This window comes from Ranitomeya imitator, chromosome 3 (assembly GCF_032444005.1).
Source record: "Ranitomeya imitator isolate aRanImi1 chromosome 3, aRanImi1.pri, whole genome shotgun sequence".
Classification (NCBI taxonomy): domain Eukaryota; kingdom Metazoa; phylum Chordata; class Amphibia; order Anura; family Dendrobatidae; genus Ranitomeya; species Ranitomeya imitator.
Window position 1 is genome coordinate 571,845,395 of NC_091284.1, and position 16,361 is coordinate 571,861,755.

The following is a 16,361-nucleotide window of genomic DNA, read 5'->3' on the forward strand; positions in this document are numbered from 1 at the left end:
CACATGCAGACCCCCAGCAGGCCTCCCCGAAGCACGAGCAGATCATTAACTCAAAACTGAAAATAAAGATTAAACAACAACCACAAGACGGATTTCATGAACCAAGATATCATTTTAATCAGTATAACGGCATCAACTTGACACTGTCTGTAGGTTACTGTGCACAATCCTGCTGACAGGTGCCCTTTAATAAAACAAAGAGGTTTATGGAGAAAAATCAAACAAAAAATGCAGTTCTATAGTGTTGCCAAACACAAAGCGGGCATACGTATTCATGAAATTACATCTGACATAATTGGGACTAGTATATGTGATGTTGGGTATGGGGTGTATGAAGCGGGAACCTGCTCCATACCAGACAGATGCCAACTATGTTATACAGCCGACATCTGCTTATAACACCAACTACCAGAGAAATCTCCAATCACTGCTATTTAACTTTTAAAATGCCACTGTCAGTGTCTCAGTGGCATTTGAAAGAACTGACTCCACTTTTCATTGCACCTCCTAGAACTCGTCCCACAAGGAGAAGCCCTCATTTGGTTATACAGTATATACGGGGAAAAAAGTTGTGCCTCTTGGAAGAAAGGGAGGAAACGCAAAAACAAGCAGATTTTACACAAAAAAATAAGCTTTAGAAAAATCGCAACATTTGTTTTTTTTTAAAGATTTTTTATGAGGATTTTGAAGTGGATCTGCTTCTTAATCCACATTTAAAAACGGCTATGTATAAGCATTAAGTGTGTTTGTAGCCCCTTCAAATAGCAGAAACTGCTTATGTGACCTAAAATATAAATGAGCCATTACTTGTTTTTTTGCTTTATGGATATATAGGTTTCCTACAAAAAAATGTAATAATGTAAATTACGAAAGATAAAATAAAATACGAAGCTTCCACCCAGACCATATCATATACCGGTACTTATGCATATGTATTCAAATATAAATGCATTAAAACTCATCCATTGCATTACGACCAGATCCAAGCATGGGTATATAACTTACCTCTACATCGTGATCTTTAACCCACTTGATTTTTTCAAGCAGATCACTAAGGTCTTTCTTGAATGGCACGTAATGCTTCCAGGGCTGGAGCTCATTATAAAAGTGTTCATAGAAGATGGAATCCTGCTTAAGTATTACACTATTCCCAATAAGAAGGTATGGCATTCTGTATGCTGCCACTGTCCCATCAAGAAGTATCTGATACTTGTACTGAAAAATTGAAGGTAAAAAAATAAATAATAAATTCACAGTATATTAAATGCATTATACTCTGCATTGTGAAAGGGTGCTGACAGTTTTATATGTTAGGGCTCGTGCAGATGCCTATACATTCTCTCATCCAAGAGAATCGGGCCGATTATGCAAATATCACTGTGATCTAAGGCCGTCGTTACACTAGAGAGTTTTATGGACGTATGAGAGGCGCAAAAACTACACATTGCACACGGAAAAATGATTCTCTATGGGGCAGCTCCTATCTGTCGTATATTTCTCTGCTGTATTTTACGGGCTGAGAAAATCGCAGCATGCTGCATTTGTCAGCGTATTGCACAAAAAATCCACCAATGAAAGTCTATGGGTGTGAGAAAAATACGGATTACACACGGACCATCAGTGTGACTTGCGAGAAATACGCAGCGGTGTTCTTTAGAAATGCCAGCAATTCAGCACGGTGTACAGTAAAATCACACTGACAGGTTAGAATAGAATAGGTGGAATAAATGTGTACACATAGTATAAGTATATATATGTTTCATTGAGACACACATATATATATCTATATATATATATATATATAGATATATATATTTATATTTAATACAGCGCTAGATAGCATAAAAGCCGGAAATTCAATTGCCGCCTTTTGCTATCTCCTTATCAAACCCGACAGGATATGAGACATGGTTTACATGCAGTAAACCATTTCTTATCCCTTTTTTTTTTGCATATTCCTCACTACTAATGTTAGTAGTGTGTGTGCAAAATTTGGGGGCTCTAGCTGTTAAAATAAAGGGTTAATTCACGGAAAAAAATGGCGTGGGCTCCCGCGCAATTTTCTCCGCCAGAGTGGGAAAGCCAGTGACTGAGGGCAGATATTAATAGCCTAGAGATGGACCATGGTTATTGCCCTCCCCGCCTCCCCGGCTAAAAACATCTGCCCCCAGCCACCCCAGAAAAGGCACATCTGTAAGATGCGCCTATTCTGGCACTTAGCCACTCTCTTCCCACTCCAGAGTAGCAGTGGGATATGGAGTAATAAGGGGTTAATGTCACCTTGCTATAGTAAGGTGACATTATGCCTGGTTAATAAAGGAGAGGTGTCAATAAGACACCTATCCATAATTAACCCAATAGTAGTAAATGGTTAATAAAACACACATTAGGAAAAATGTATTTTATTGAAATAAATACACAGAATGTTACAATAGTTTATTATACTCAATCCGAATGACGACCCTCGTTCTGTAAAAGAAAAAAAAGAAAAAAGCAACAATATCCCATACTTTTCTGGCGCTCAGTCACATCCCATGCTGTAAATCCATCTGAAGGTTAAAAATTTTTACAGCCAGGAGCCCGCTAATGCAGCTGTGCTCCTAACTAAAATCAGGGGAATTAATTGAAAGCAGGGGAACGTAGCATCGTAGACTTGTGGTGCTGCGCCCCCTGCTGGTATAACCTCATATGAACTCGAGCGTGAGAAAATATTCAGAAAAATTCCAACGCTAGAGTTCATATGAGTTTATACCAGCAGTGTTATGTTTGCTAATGACAGGTGTTATGAAGGCAATCCAGAAACACAGTGTGCTTAGCGATCAGAGCGCACACAGTGATCTGACAAATACCCAAAAATACAAGAACGAGCTCTGAGACGTGGAAACTCTGTAGACTGCACACCTGATCCTATCCTAAACACGACTAAAAGCGGCTGGGGATTGCGCCTAACAACTACCTAGGCAACTCGGCACAGCCTAAGAAACTAGCTAGCCTGAAGATAGAAAAATAGGCCTGACTTGCCCCAGAGAAATTCCCCAAAGGAAAAGGCAGCCCCCCACATATAATGACTGTGAGTAAGATGAAAAGACAAAACGTAGGGATGAAATAGATTCAGCAAAGTGGGGCCCGATATTCTAGGACAGAGCGAGGACAGTAAAGCGAACTTTGCAGTCTACAAAAAAACCTAAAGCAAAACCACGCAAAGGGGGCAAAAAAAACCCACCGTGCCGAACTAACGGCACGGCGGTACACCCTTTGCGTCTCAGAGCTTCCAGCAAAACAAAAGACAAGCTGGACAGAAAAAAAGCAACAAAAAAGCAAAAGGCACTTAGCTATACAGAGCAGCAGGTCACAGGAACAATCAGGAGAAGCTCAGATCCAACACTGAAACATTGACAAGGAGCAAGGATAGCAGCATCAGGCGGAGTTAAGTAATGAAGCAGTTAACGAGCTCACCAGAACACCTGAGGGAGGAAGCTCAGAAGCTGCAGTACCACTTGTGACCACAGGAGTGAATTCAGCCACAGAATTCACAACAGTACCCCCCCCCCCTTGAGGAGGGGTCACCGAACCCTCATCAGAGCCCCCAGGCCGACCAGGATGAGCCGCATGAAAGGCACAAACAAGATCGGAAGCATGAACATCAGAGGCAAAAACCCAGGAATTATCTTCCTGAGCATAACCCTTCCATTTAACCAGATACTGGAGTTTCCGTCTAGAAACACGAGAATCCAAAATCTTCTCCACAATATACTCCAATTCCCCCTCCACCAAAACCGGGGCAGGAGGCTCAACAGATGGAACCATAGGTGCCACGTATCTCCGCAACAACGACCTATGGAATACATTATGTATGGAAAAGGAGTCTGGGAGGGTCAAACGAAAAGACACAGGATTGAGAACCTCAGAAATCCTATACGGACCAATAAAACGAGGTTTAAATTTAGGAGAGGAAACCTTCATAGGAATATGACGAGAAGATAACCAAACCAGATCCCCAACACGAAGTCGGGGACCCACACGGCGTCTGCGATTAGCGAAAAGTTGAGCTTTCTCCTGGGACAAGATCAAATTGTCCACTACCTGAGTCCAGATCTGCTGCAACCTATCCACCACAGAATCCACACCAGGACAGTCCGAAGACTCAACCTGTCCTGAAGAGAAACGAGGATGGAACCCAGAATTGCAAAAAAATGGAGAAACCAAGGTAGCCGAGCTGGCCCGATTATTAAGGGCGAACTCAGCCAACGGCAAAAAGGACACCCAATCATCCTGGTCTGCAGAAACAAAACATCTCAGATATGTTTCCAAGGTCTGATTGGTTCGTTCGGTCTGGCCATTAGTCTGAGGATGGAAAGCCGAGGAAAAGGATAGGTCAATGCCCATCCTACCACAAAAGGCTCGCCAAAACCTTGAAACAAACTGGGAACCTCTGTCAGAAACAATATTCTCAGGAATGCCATGCAACCGAACCACATGCTGAAAGAACAAAGGTACCAAATCAGAGGAGGAAGGCAATCTAGCCAAGGGCACCAGATGGACCATTTTAGAAAAGCGATCACAGACCACCCAAATGACTGACATCTTTTGAGAAACGGGAAGGTCAGAAATGAAATCCATCGAAATATGTATCCAAGGCCTCTTTGGGACCGGCAAGGGCAAAAGCAACCCACTGGCACGAGAACAGCAGGGCTTAGCCCTAGCACAAATCCCACAGGACTGCACAAAAGTACGTACATCCCGTGACAGAGATGGCCACCAGAAGGATCTAGCCACTAACTCTCTGGTACCAAAGATTCCAGGATGACCAGCCAACACCGAACAATGAAGTTCAGAGATAAGTTTATTAGTCCACCTATCAGGGACGAACAGTTTCTCTGCTGGACAACGATCAGGTTTATTCGCCTGAAATTTTTGCAGCACCCGCCGCAAATCAGGGGAGATGGCAGACACAATGACTCCTTCCTTGAGGATACCCGCTGGCTCAGATAAACCCGGAGAGTCGGGCACAAAACTCCTAGACAGAGCATCCGCCTTCACATTTTTAGAGCCCGGAAGGTACGAAATCACAAAGTCGAAGCAGGCAAAAAATAACGACCAACGGGCCTGTCTAGGATTCAAGCGCTTGGCAGACTCGAGATAAGTCAAGTTCTTATGATCAGTCAATACCACCACGCGATGCTTAGCTCCTTCAAGCCAATGACGCCACTCCTCGAATGCCCACTTCATGGCCAGCAACTCTCGATTGCCCACATCATAATTACGCTCAGCGGGCGAAAACTTCCTGGAAAAGAAAGCACATGGTTTCATCACTGAGCAATCAGAACCTCTCTGTGACAAAACCGCCCCTGCTCCAATCTCAGAAGCATCAACCTCGACCTGGAACGGAAGAGAAACATCTGGCTGACACAACACAGGGGCAGAACAAAAACGACGCTTCAACTCCTGAAAAGCTTCCACAGCAGCAGAAGACCAATTAACCAAATCAGCACCCTTCTTGGTCAAATCGGTCAATGGTTTGGCAATGCTAGAAAAATTACAGATGAAGCGACGATAAAAATTAGCAAAGCCCAGGAACTTTTGCAGACTTTTCAGAGATGTCGGCTGAATCCAATCCTGGATGGCTTGGACCTTAACTGGATCCATCTCGATAGTAGAAGGGGTAAAGATGAACCCTAAAAATGAAACTTTCTGCACACCGAAGAGACACTTTGATCCCTTCACAAACAAAGAGTTAGCACGCAGGACCTGAAAAACCATTCTGACCTGCTTCACATGAGACTCCCAATCATCTGAGAAGATCAAAATGTCATCCAAGTAAACAATCAGGAATTTATCCAGATACTCACGGAAGATGTCATGCATAAAAGACTGAAACACAGATGGAGCATTGGCAAGTCCGAACGGCATCACTAGATACTCAAAATGACCCTCGGGCGTATTGAATGCAGTTTTCCATTCATCTCCTTGCCTGATTCTCACCAGATTATACGCACCACGAAGATCTATCTTAGTGAACCAACTAGCCCCCTTAATCCGAGCAAACAAGTCAGATAACAATGGCAAGGGATACTGAAATTTAACAGTGATCTTATTAAGAAGGCGGTAATCAATACACGGTCTCAGCGAACCATCCTTCTTGGCTACAAAGAAGAACCCTGCTCCCAGTGGTGATGACGATGGGCGAATATGTCCCTTCTCCAGGGATTCCTTCACATAACTGCGCATAGCGGCGTGTTCGGGCACGGATAAATTAAATAATCGACCTTTAGGGAATTTACTACCAGGAATCAAATTGATAGCACAATCACAATCCCTATGCGGAGGTAGAGCATCGGACTTGGGCTCTTCAAATACATCCTGATAATCAGACAAGAACTCTGGGACCTCAGAAGGGGTGGATGACGAAATCGACAAAAATGGAACATCACCATGTACCCCCTGACAACCCCAGCTGGATACCGACATGGAATTCCAATCCAATACTGGATTATGGGTTTGTAGCCATGGCAACCCCAACACGACCACATCATGCAGATTATGCAACACCAGAAAGCGAATAACTTCCTGATGTGCAGGAGCCATGCACATGGTCAGCTGGGCCCAGTATTGAGGTTTATTCTTGGCCAAAGGTGTAGCATCAATTCCTCTCAATGGAATAGGACACCGCAAAGGCTCCAAGAAAAACCCACAACGTTTAGCATAATCCAAATCCATCAGATTCAGGGCAGCGCCCGAATCCACAAACGCCATGACAGAAAACGACGACAAAGAGCATATCAAGGTAATGGACAGAAGGAATTTGGACTGTACAGTACCAATGACGGCAGACCTAGCGGACCGCTTAGTGCGCTTAGGACAATCAGAAATAGCATGAGTGGAATCACCACAGTAGAAACACAGACCATTCAGACGTCTGTATTCCTGCCGTTCAACTCTAGTCATAGTCCTATCGCACTGCATAGGCTCAGGTTTAACCTCAGGCAGTACCGCCAAATGGTGCACAGATTTACGCTCGCGCAAGCGTCGACCGATCTGAATGGCCAAAGACAAAGACTCATTCAAACCAGCAGGCATAGGAAATCCCACCATGACATCCTTAAGAGCCTCAGAGAGACCCTTTCTGAACAAAGCTGCCAGCGCAGATTCATTCCACTGAGTGAGTACTGACCATTTCCTAAATTTCTGACAATATACTTCTATATCATCCTGACCCTGGCACAAAGCCAGCAAATTTTTCTCAGCCTGATCCACTGAATTAGGCTCATCGTACAGCAATCCGAGCCCCAGGAAAAACGCATCGACACTACTCAATGCAGGGTCTCCTGGCGCAAGAGAAAATGCCCAGTCTTGAGGGTCGCCGCGCAAAAAAGAAATAATAATCAAAACCTGTTGAATAGGATTACCAGAAGAATGAGGTTTCAGAAATAGCCAGAAATAGCTTACAATTATTTTTGAAACTTAGAAACTTAGTTCTATCTCCAAAAAACAAATCAGGAATAGGAATTCTTGGTTCTAACATAGATTTCTGATCAATAGTATCTTGAATTTTTTGTACATTTATAACGAGATTATCCATTGAAGAGCACAGACCCTGAATATCCATATCCACACCTGTGTCCAGAATCACCCAGATGTCTAGGGGAAAAAAAAAAAGTGAACACAGAGCAGAAAAAAAAAAAAAAAAAATGATGATGTCAGAACTTTTTCTTTCCCTCTATTGAGAATCATTAGTTTGGCTCCTTGTACTGTTATGTTTGCTAATGACAGGTGTTATGAAGGCAATCCAGAAACACAGTGTGCTTAGCGATCAGAGCGCACACAGTGATCTGACAAATACCCAAAAATACAAGAACGAGCTCTGGAGCTCTGAGACGTGGAAACTCTGTAGACTGCACACCTGATCCTATCCTAAACACAACTAAAAGCGGCTGTGGATTGCGCCTAACAACTACCTAGGCAACTCGGCACAGCCTAAGAAACTAGCTAGCCTGAAGATAGAAAAATAGGCCTGACTTGCCCCAGAGAAATTCCCCAAAGGAAAAGGCAGCCCCCCACATATAATGACTGTAAGATGAAAAGACAAAACGTAGGGATGAAATAGATTCAGCAAAGTGGGGCCCGATATTCTAGGACAGAGCGAGGACAGTAAAGCGAACTTTGCAGTCTACAAAAAACCCTAAAGCAAAACCACGCAAAGGGGGCAAAAAAACCCACCGTGCCGAACTAACGGCACGGCGGTACACCCTTTGCGTCTCAGAGCTTCCAGCAAAACAAAAGACAAGCTGGACAGAAAAAAAGCAACAAAAAAGCAAAAGGCACTTAGCTATACAGAGCAGCAGGTCACAGGAACAATCAGGAGAAGCTCAGATCCAACACTGAAACATTGACAAGGAGCAAGGATAGCAGCATCAGGCGGAGTTAAGTAATGAAGCAGTTAACGAGCTCACCAGAACACCTGAGGGAGGAAGCTCAGAAGCTGCAGTACCACTTGTGACCACAGGAGTGAATTCAGCCACAGAATTCACAACACAGCAGGGGGCGCAGCACCGCAAGTCTACGATGCTACGTTCCCCTACTTTCAATTCATTCCCCAGATTTTACAGTCAGGAGCACAGCTGCATTAGCTAGCTCCTGGCTGTAAATTTTTTTTAACCCCTTCAGATGGATTTACAGCGTGGGACGTGACTGAGCGCCGGAAAGGTATAGGATGTTGTTGCTTTTTTCTTTTTTTTTCTTTTACAGAACGAGGGTCATCATTTGGATTAGAAGTATAATAAACTATTACAACACCTTGTGTCTTTATTTCAATAAAATACATTTTTCCTAATGTGTGTGTGTCTTATTAACCATTTACTACTATTGGATAGTAATGGACAGGTGTCTTATTGACACCTCTCCATTATTAACCAGGCTTAATGTCACCTTACAATAGCAAGGTGACATTAACCCCTCATTACCCCATATCCCACCTGTGGGAAGAGAGTGGCTAAGTGCCAGAATAGGCACATCTTACAGATGTGCCTTTTCTGGGGTGGCTGGGCACAGATGTTTTTAGCCAGGGAAGTGGGGTCAATAACCATGGTCTCATTGTGGGAACATAGCCTAAACCTCCATTCTCCAGATTTCAAGTAAGAAAACTTGGTAACGGATTAAACAAAAGGAAAGATTAATGAAAATTCTCCATTCAATCATAACCTATCCCACTTTTTTTCTTCAAAGGAAACTGGAAATTGTCATCGTTTTAGGATACTATTTAGGAGGCCCCTAACGTGTTGACAGCAGTTTAATACTCTGCCGCTGGCACTCCAGAGTGGAGCGTGCGGCCGCATAGCAATACATGGAGCTGCACGCTCCACTCTGGAGTGCCAGCGGCAGAGCTGGGTTTTGACCTGCGAGACTCGGACGTATTTTACGCAAGTGAGAAGGAGCCCTAAGGCTATGGTCACACTATCAGTATTTGGTCAGTATTTTACATCAGTAATTGTAAGCCAAAACCAGGAGTGGGTGATAAATGCAGACTTGGTGACGTGTTTCTATTATAGCTTTCTCCTCTGATTGTTCCACTCCTGGTTTTGGCTGACAAATACTGATGTAAAAAACTGACCACACACTGATAGTGTGACCGTAGCCTAACAGCTGCAACCGGAGTTGAGCTTAATGCTTAAACGGAACACCAAAAAACTTACAATTTTGGTGAGAAAAAAATCTATTGTATATTTCTTAATATTTACAAAGTTTTTAATGAAAAAAGTTAGTGTGCTTTAGATAATCCCTTTTTTACCTTTAGATTTTATTAGGAAGAGATTCTTAAAAAAAAAGTTTCCCTTGAAGAACTGTATGTCAAGCATACAGGAGACAATCCTATACACCATACACAGTCAGTTCTTTACCAACTTATTGGACTACTTCATTGTATTGTGAGTGAGTGAGCACTGTGGATCCATGTATATACATTGTGTAACATAGTCATTACCTTTGGAATCACCGGCCATGACATAAGAAACCAAAAAAATAAAAGGTCATAACCCTGTAGCATATTCCAGTAGCGGTTTATTGTAGCTACACTACATTCTTCACAGGAAAGGGCTTACATAAAAATAGCACAGGGCGTGATAACAAATATTACTGAAATAATTTAAAAAATGCACTCTCTCTCTAATAACAGTTTATGAACCTAGTGATATGGCATAATAAGCACGATAACGTCTTAGTTCTTAGAAAAAGGACCGTGTGGTTGAGGCAGGTTCAGTGGTTTTGCTGCTATTTACCTCTTTTATTTGCATTTATAAAACTAATTTTCATATACCCTTTTAGTGAATTCTGAGTTAGTATGTGTGTAGGGTGGGGGGTATCTTCTCTTTGAAATCCTCAAATTTTGGACAGAGCAGCTACTGTCTCTCACTCATTCCTGTCCTACATAGCATAGACAACTTATCGTGCATGGTGTACGGCTATGTTCACAAGTTGTATTTTTTTTCTGCAGCAAAAACTGATCTCTTGGCAATAAAAATGTGGCACACAAAAAGAAGGTTTTGTTGGCTTTTTTGCCTGCTTTTCTTGCTGCATTTTTTTGCTACTTTTTTCAGGATCCCAAAATTCAGCTTTGCTTCCACGATGCAAGAATGAATAATACAATGTATTAAGCCACCAATGCAAGACATACTGTATGTGAAACCATAAAACATTTTCGGAAAAAAGTGCAATTTGATCAAATTTACTGGAAAATATATTTTATGTCTGAAAAAATAGTGACTATTCTGATCCAAAAAAATGCCATGAGCTCATGGGAAAAAATACACAATTGCAAATGTAAAAAAAATAGCACGGGAAGTATGAATTGGTCAGGCATTGTTTACCTAATACATTGGTAGGGCATGGTTTACTTTACACTCTGGTAAGGCCATTGAGTTTGTAAGGTATTGTTCCATTTCACACACTGGCCTGGGATTGAAATGGTCATGTTTTAACTACTATAACAGACATCATTCATTTAATTAAAGTGTACTAACAGTAATGTAAAAATACCAAGACAACATAGTTTTAATTTGTGGAAAATCACAAAAAATAAAAGTGTTTCTCATTCTGTTTTTTTTTTCACCAAAAGCACAATAAAAACTGATGGCAACGTTTTTGCACATACTCATTGCTTTCTATGAGTGGAAAAATGCTGCAAAAATGCTGAAAGAAGCGACGTGCTGCAGTTTACAAAAACGCAACAGTTTTCCGATTCAGTCTGGAAAAAAAACCAAGAGTGTTCATGAGATTTCTGAAAAATAATAGCTTTTTCTGGTACAGTAAAACGCAGCTTTTAATTTGTATAAAAAATGCAGCATAAAAACACAGCAAATACACAGGCAACGTGCAAACATAGACTAAGGGTACTCTGGCTTATAACTGGACCCAATGTTATCCTCTGGGGAAGTGCAGATCTGCCATAAATTTTTCATGCTGATTCGGCATGAGAAAACAATTGCAACATGCTGCACGTGGCTCCGATATTTGGATCACGCACACCTATACAAGTCTATGGGTGCGTGTGAAACTTTGAACTGCAATCGGATGTAATTCGAGTGCAGTCCTTTGTATGCTCACAGAGACAATGGAGGAGGTAGACTCAGATCAAAGTCTGACTGAGACACGAGTGTCATTCACATAATGGGCCCGATTATTTTGCATGAGAGAATCTACACCAGGGTCAATAAGCCCTAATGTTGTGTTTTTACTTTGGTTGCCACTGCAGGGAAAGAATACTGCGACGACCTTGTTTCCAACTGATTACATATGATTGCTGGGATTCCCAGAAGGTAGGGAACATTATGTCAAGTCCACTTCTAATAAGTTGACATTTTTCAAAGCAGTGAACTATTTTGAAGGAATGAGTGCCTCCAAAAAAGTTGCTGACAAATTGTCATTTATATTCGTAATTTAAAGAGAACCTGTCAAACTTTAACCCCTTCAAAAACCACTAATATTATTGTTTAGCCATTTAAAAGATGATTCAGTCGATCCCTTTATGGCCCCAAGCACTGCTTCTGCAACAAGAAATCATGTTTTGAAATTTGAAATTGTCTATGGAAGTGCATTTGAGTGTGAGGATGGACTTCTAGCTTTTCATCCTTAGAGCAGGTGAACACAAGTGTATTTTTAGCCCAACCAATGTTACCGATGTTAGTCTTTGGGGAACACGTCTGATAATTTCCTCAGACAGTCTCTGCATTGCTGCACGCCAGATTTTGATCCAATATTCAGACAACCCCTTTTCAGTCTAATTGTTTGTCCCTGATAAAATAACAAAGCATATACTCACCGTACCGGCACCATTCCAGCAGTGGCGGCAGGCTCGGTCCCAGGGCTCTCGGGCAGTAGCACTACGTGTGGTGCCCGGCTCCCAATCAGTGCTGGTGTCACTGTCCCCGCCTTCTGTCGAATTGAACATGAAGAATAAGCCAAGGCTGCAGCTGATTTCTGACTTCCTCTTCATTTTCAATTCGTATTAAGGCTGAGACAGTGACACCAACGGTTATTGGGGCCGGGCACCACGTGTCATGTAACCGCACTAGAGCCCCGGGACCACGAGTGCTGACACCGCTGGAATGGTGCTGGCACAAGAGGTGAGGATAAGCTTTTTTATTTTATAGGCGCCAAATATGTAGATCGAAGAGGGGTTGTCCTAGTATTGGACAACCCCTTAAACCTAACATGCTGATCCTTTTTTATCACCAAACAGGGCTCAAGGTTTTCTTGGGCCCTGGGCGAAAGAGTTTCAGAGGGTCCCTTTAAGTATAGTGGGAACCACATAGCCCTCCATATAGTATTATAGGTACCACATAGTGCTCCACAGAGTATAATGGGCCCCATATATTGCTCCACACATTATAATGGGCCCTATATAGTGCTTCATACAGTATATGGGCCCCATATATTGCTCCGTACAGTATAATGGGCCCCATATATTGCTCCATACAGTATAATGGGCCCCATATATTGCTCCATAAAGTATAATGGGCCACATATATTGCTCTATACAGTATAATATAATGGGCCTCATACATTGCTTCATACAGTATAATGGGCACCATATATTGCTCTATACCAGGGGTCCTCAACCTGTAGCTCGGGAGCCACATGTGGCTCGCGGTCCCATGAATTGTGGCTCGCAGCTGTCTGTCAGCTTAGTGCATTAGCTCCAGTTCTAGCAAACGGGTATAAAGATCACACCTGAAAATGGTGAGCTATGTGAGCAGCCCTGCACAGAAGAGCAGATCTGGATGCACATATCCTGCTCTTAGGGGTTTTGAGATGATTTAAGTATGGTACGCTGGAGACAAGATGCCGGAAAAGAAATCTCCAGTGTGAAACTCCATTTCAGTAAAAAGTCCAATGTTTTATTGATAACAAATTTAAAAATCCAGCATCAAAATTGGAAAGACATGATGACAATGAAAAGGCAAGATGACAATACCTGTCATAGGTGTTTGAAGCTGGAAGTGACAGTGACCTGGGAATGCTTTATAGGAGAATACTGAATGGGGGTAATGTGGGAACCCCTGGATCTTAGTATACTGCTTTGGGGTGATTTTTGTGGAAAATCTTTGGTTACCATTATGCCTGTAATGGGGGCTTTGGTTGCCACTATTGTGAAGGGGCGGGAGCTGAATGTGGCTCGCGACCCTCTCTCAGAGCTGAAGGTGGCTCTCAAGGTCAGAAACGTTGGGGACCTCTGCTCTATACAGTATAATATAATGGGCCTCATACATTGCTTCATACAGTATAATGGGCACCATATATTGCTCCCTACAGTATAATGGGCCCCATATAATGCTCCATACAGTATAATGGGCCACATATATTGCTCTATACAGTATAATATAATGTGCCTCATACATTGCTTCATACAGTATAATGGGCACCATATATTGCTCCCTACAGTATAATGGGCCCCATATAATGCTCCATACAGTATAATGGGCCACATATATTGCTCTATACAGCATAATATAATGTGCCTCATACATTGCTTCATACAGTATAATGGGCACCATATATTGCTCCCTACAGTATAATGGGCTCCATACAATATAATAGGCCACATATATTGTCCCACATAATGCTCTATACATAAAAAAAACACAGAAGTAGTCAGCTCACCCGGAAATCAGCAACCTCTCATCTGTTCCTGCACGGAGGTAGGAGCACACAGTCCACAGGAAAAAAACGATATATCCAGCAGGAAATTCAAGTAAAAATTCTAGTTTATTTCTTCATATTAAAATGGCTTGTCTGAACTGGGCCTGAACAATGTCTTATATCGTCATTCCTTAAGGTAGCATTCCTGAAGCCAATTACCTTAATTGCCTCCCAGTATAACACCTATGGTACGCTGCACCGCACACCGATTGCTCAGTCCCAGTTCAGACAAGCCATGATTAAGACATCAAGTCGAAACGCGTCGGAATAACGCTGCTACTCCATGAACTTTTTATGCGTGTTGCGGTGTAATACTTTTTGAGTGGTTTACCATTATCTATATTTTAATATGAAGAAATAAACAAGAATTTTTACTTGAATTTCCTGCTGGATATATCATATTTTTTCCTGTGGAATACATAAAAAACAACAAATACTCACCCCTCCCCACTTACCCGCCGCTCCGGTCTTCTCAGCATCTTCTGACCCTCTGCACTGCTCGGCACAGAGGGCACGCTGTAGTTACATTATCGCAACCTCTCAGCTGAGACGTCACAGTGCTCAGTTGGAATGATGGAAGAGAAATAGGGATGAGTGCCAGGGCTCGTTACTTGTATTTGCCTAGGGTGCTCGGGTACAGACCAAGTATCACAGGTGCTCGAGTAACATGTTCACATCCCCGAGCTCGCATGTTTTTTGGATGTTAGACAGCTACAAAACATGCAGGAATGCCTGACATCCACTGGGTGGGGATACGGACATGTCATTCGAGCACCTGCGATGGTCAGTGCGTACCCACGCACCCTAGGTAAACTCGAAAACCGAGAACTTACGCTGATGTTGCGACACCCCAGTACATGTTAGATAGTTCATGGGTCCAGCAAAAATAAGCACTATTACCAATGTTCAGCACCTTAACCAGAAAGTACATATACTCAAAATGTTTGGAAAGTATTATTTGCTTTACTTTGTTCACCTAATAGCTGAAAGTTGAAAAAGTTTGTGGATAAGTATTGTGAGGGCTGAGAACTCTGTGTGTACAAATTAGACTTGAAATTGGAGCAATCCTTTTTATAGACCAACCTTGGTGACATTTACATATGCAGGTCTGCTAAATGCTTCCTGAGTTTTGGCATCTCAGCTTGAAGTACCTGGAAGCACTTCTCTTGGAAGCATCAGGAGTAAATAGCATGCATCCTAAGGACAACAATGTTGAGATGGTAATTAAATCAACATAGAAATGAGTTCTGCCTAATTGCAACTGAATTGGATTTTATATAGTTAATTTAGCAGCACCCTAATTGCAGCACTGATGAACTGGAGAGCTCCAGACATGGTAGTGGTAATAACATCCCATTCAATGTTACAAAAGATACTCAATGTACGCTAGCAATAAAACGTGGAGCAGTTTAAACAGAAAATCAGCCTTAGTGACTTTAGTTGCCACCGATACACTGACAGATATAATGATCTATGAGCACAGACTAGGCAGATATTCCCCATACTGATCTTTTCTATTACGAGACAGCTTAAAGCATTTCAGCTGAAGAGAACTATATTGATCTATAAACGTCAGCAAACTCTGCTTTGACAACATAAAATGGAATTATGTGTTGCTTCAAGGAAGGGTAAATGATTCTTTTATTTTCCAAGAACCAATTTAGATTTATGGCTTGGGGAACAGAAGACAAGTTTTGTCTAGTCATTATTCTGGAGTTGGTGTATAAATGCTTATAAAAAGGTCGTTGACCCAAGAACTTTTGACATCTCACAACTGAGACCAAAGTATGTTTTTCAAGGAGAAATCGGCACAAACAAACTTTTCCATTTAGTTCTGTTTTTGCTTGTGTCCTCTAACATTTTATACAAGATACCCCTCTACAATTGCGTTTCTCAATAGAAGTCATACTTGTCTCCAAGATATTACTCTGGAAGCTGAGAACACTTACTAATAATGAAAATATAAGTCACCCCTTCATCCCTGCTGGTTGAGAGTTCTTTTGCCCACTCTCAAATATCATCTAGAAATTCTGTAAATTCCCAATTGAAAACCAAATTGATAGCTTATACCTGAAAACAGGATCACCAGAGCTACTGTATTAAATAATCATAGAAAAAAGAGAATATTTCCAGCTCCTGGTATAAAAATATTTGTAACAAAAGGATATCTT

General features: G+C 42.0%; 1 protein-coding gene and 1 long non-coding RNA gene across 8 annotated transcripts in view; one reads left to right on the plus strand and one right to left on the minus strand.

Annotated features, from left to right (window-relative positions):
- Positions 1-16,361, minus strand: part of POGLUT2 (protein O-glucosyltransferase 2) — a 279,270-nt gene that overhangs the window by 139,798 nt on the left and 123,111 nt on the right. For 6 of the 7 annotated variants that reach the window (XM_069757956.1, XM_069757957.1, XM_069757953.1 and 3 more), the window contains exon 7: positions 1,006-1,215. The exons of the other annotated variant lie outside the window; for it this stretch is intronic. In XM_069757956.1, coding sequence (XP_069614057.1) covers positions 1,006-1,215 — 210 coding nt within the window. The remainder of the gene's footprint in view (positions 1-1,005; positions 1,216-16,361) is intronic. 7 annotated transcript variants of the gene reach the window in all.
- LOC138670540 (uncharacterized) overlaps positions 1-16,361 on the plus strand; it is a 119,579-nt gene that overhangs the window by 24,089 nt on the left and 79,129 nt on the right. The window contains exon 2 of the long non-coding RNA XR_011319347.1: positions 11,744-11,807. This is a non-coding gene — a long non-coding RNA (uncharacterized lncRNA). The remainder of the gene's footprint in view (positions 1-11,743; positions 11,808-16,361) is intronic.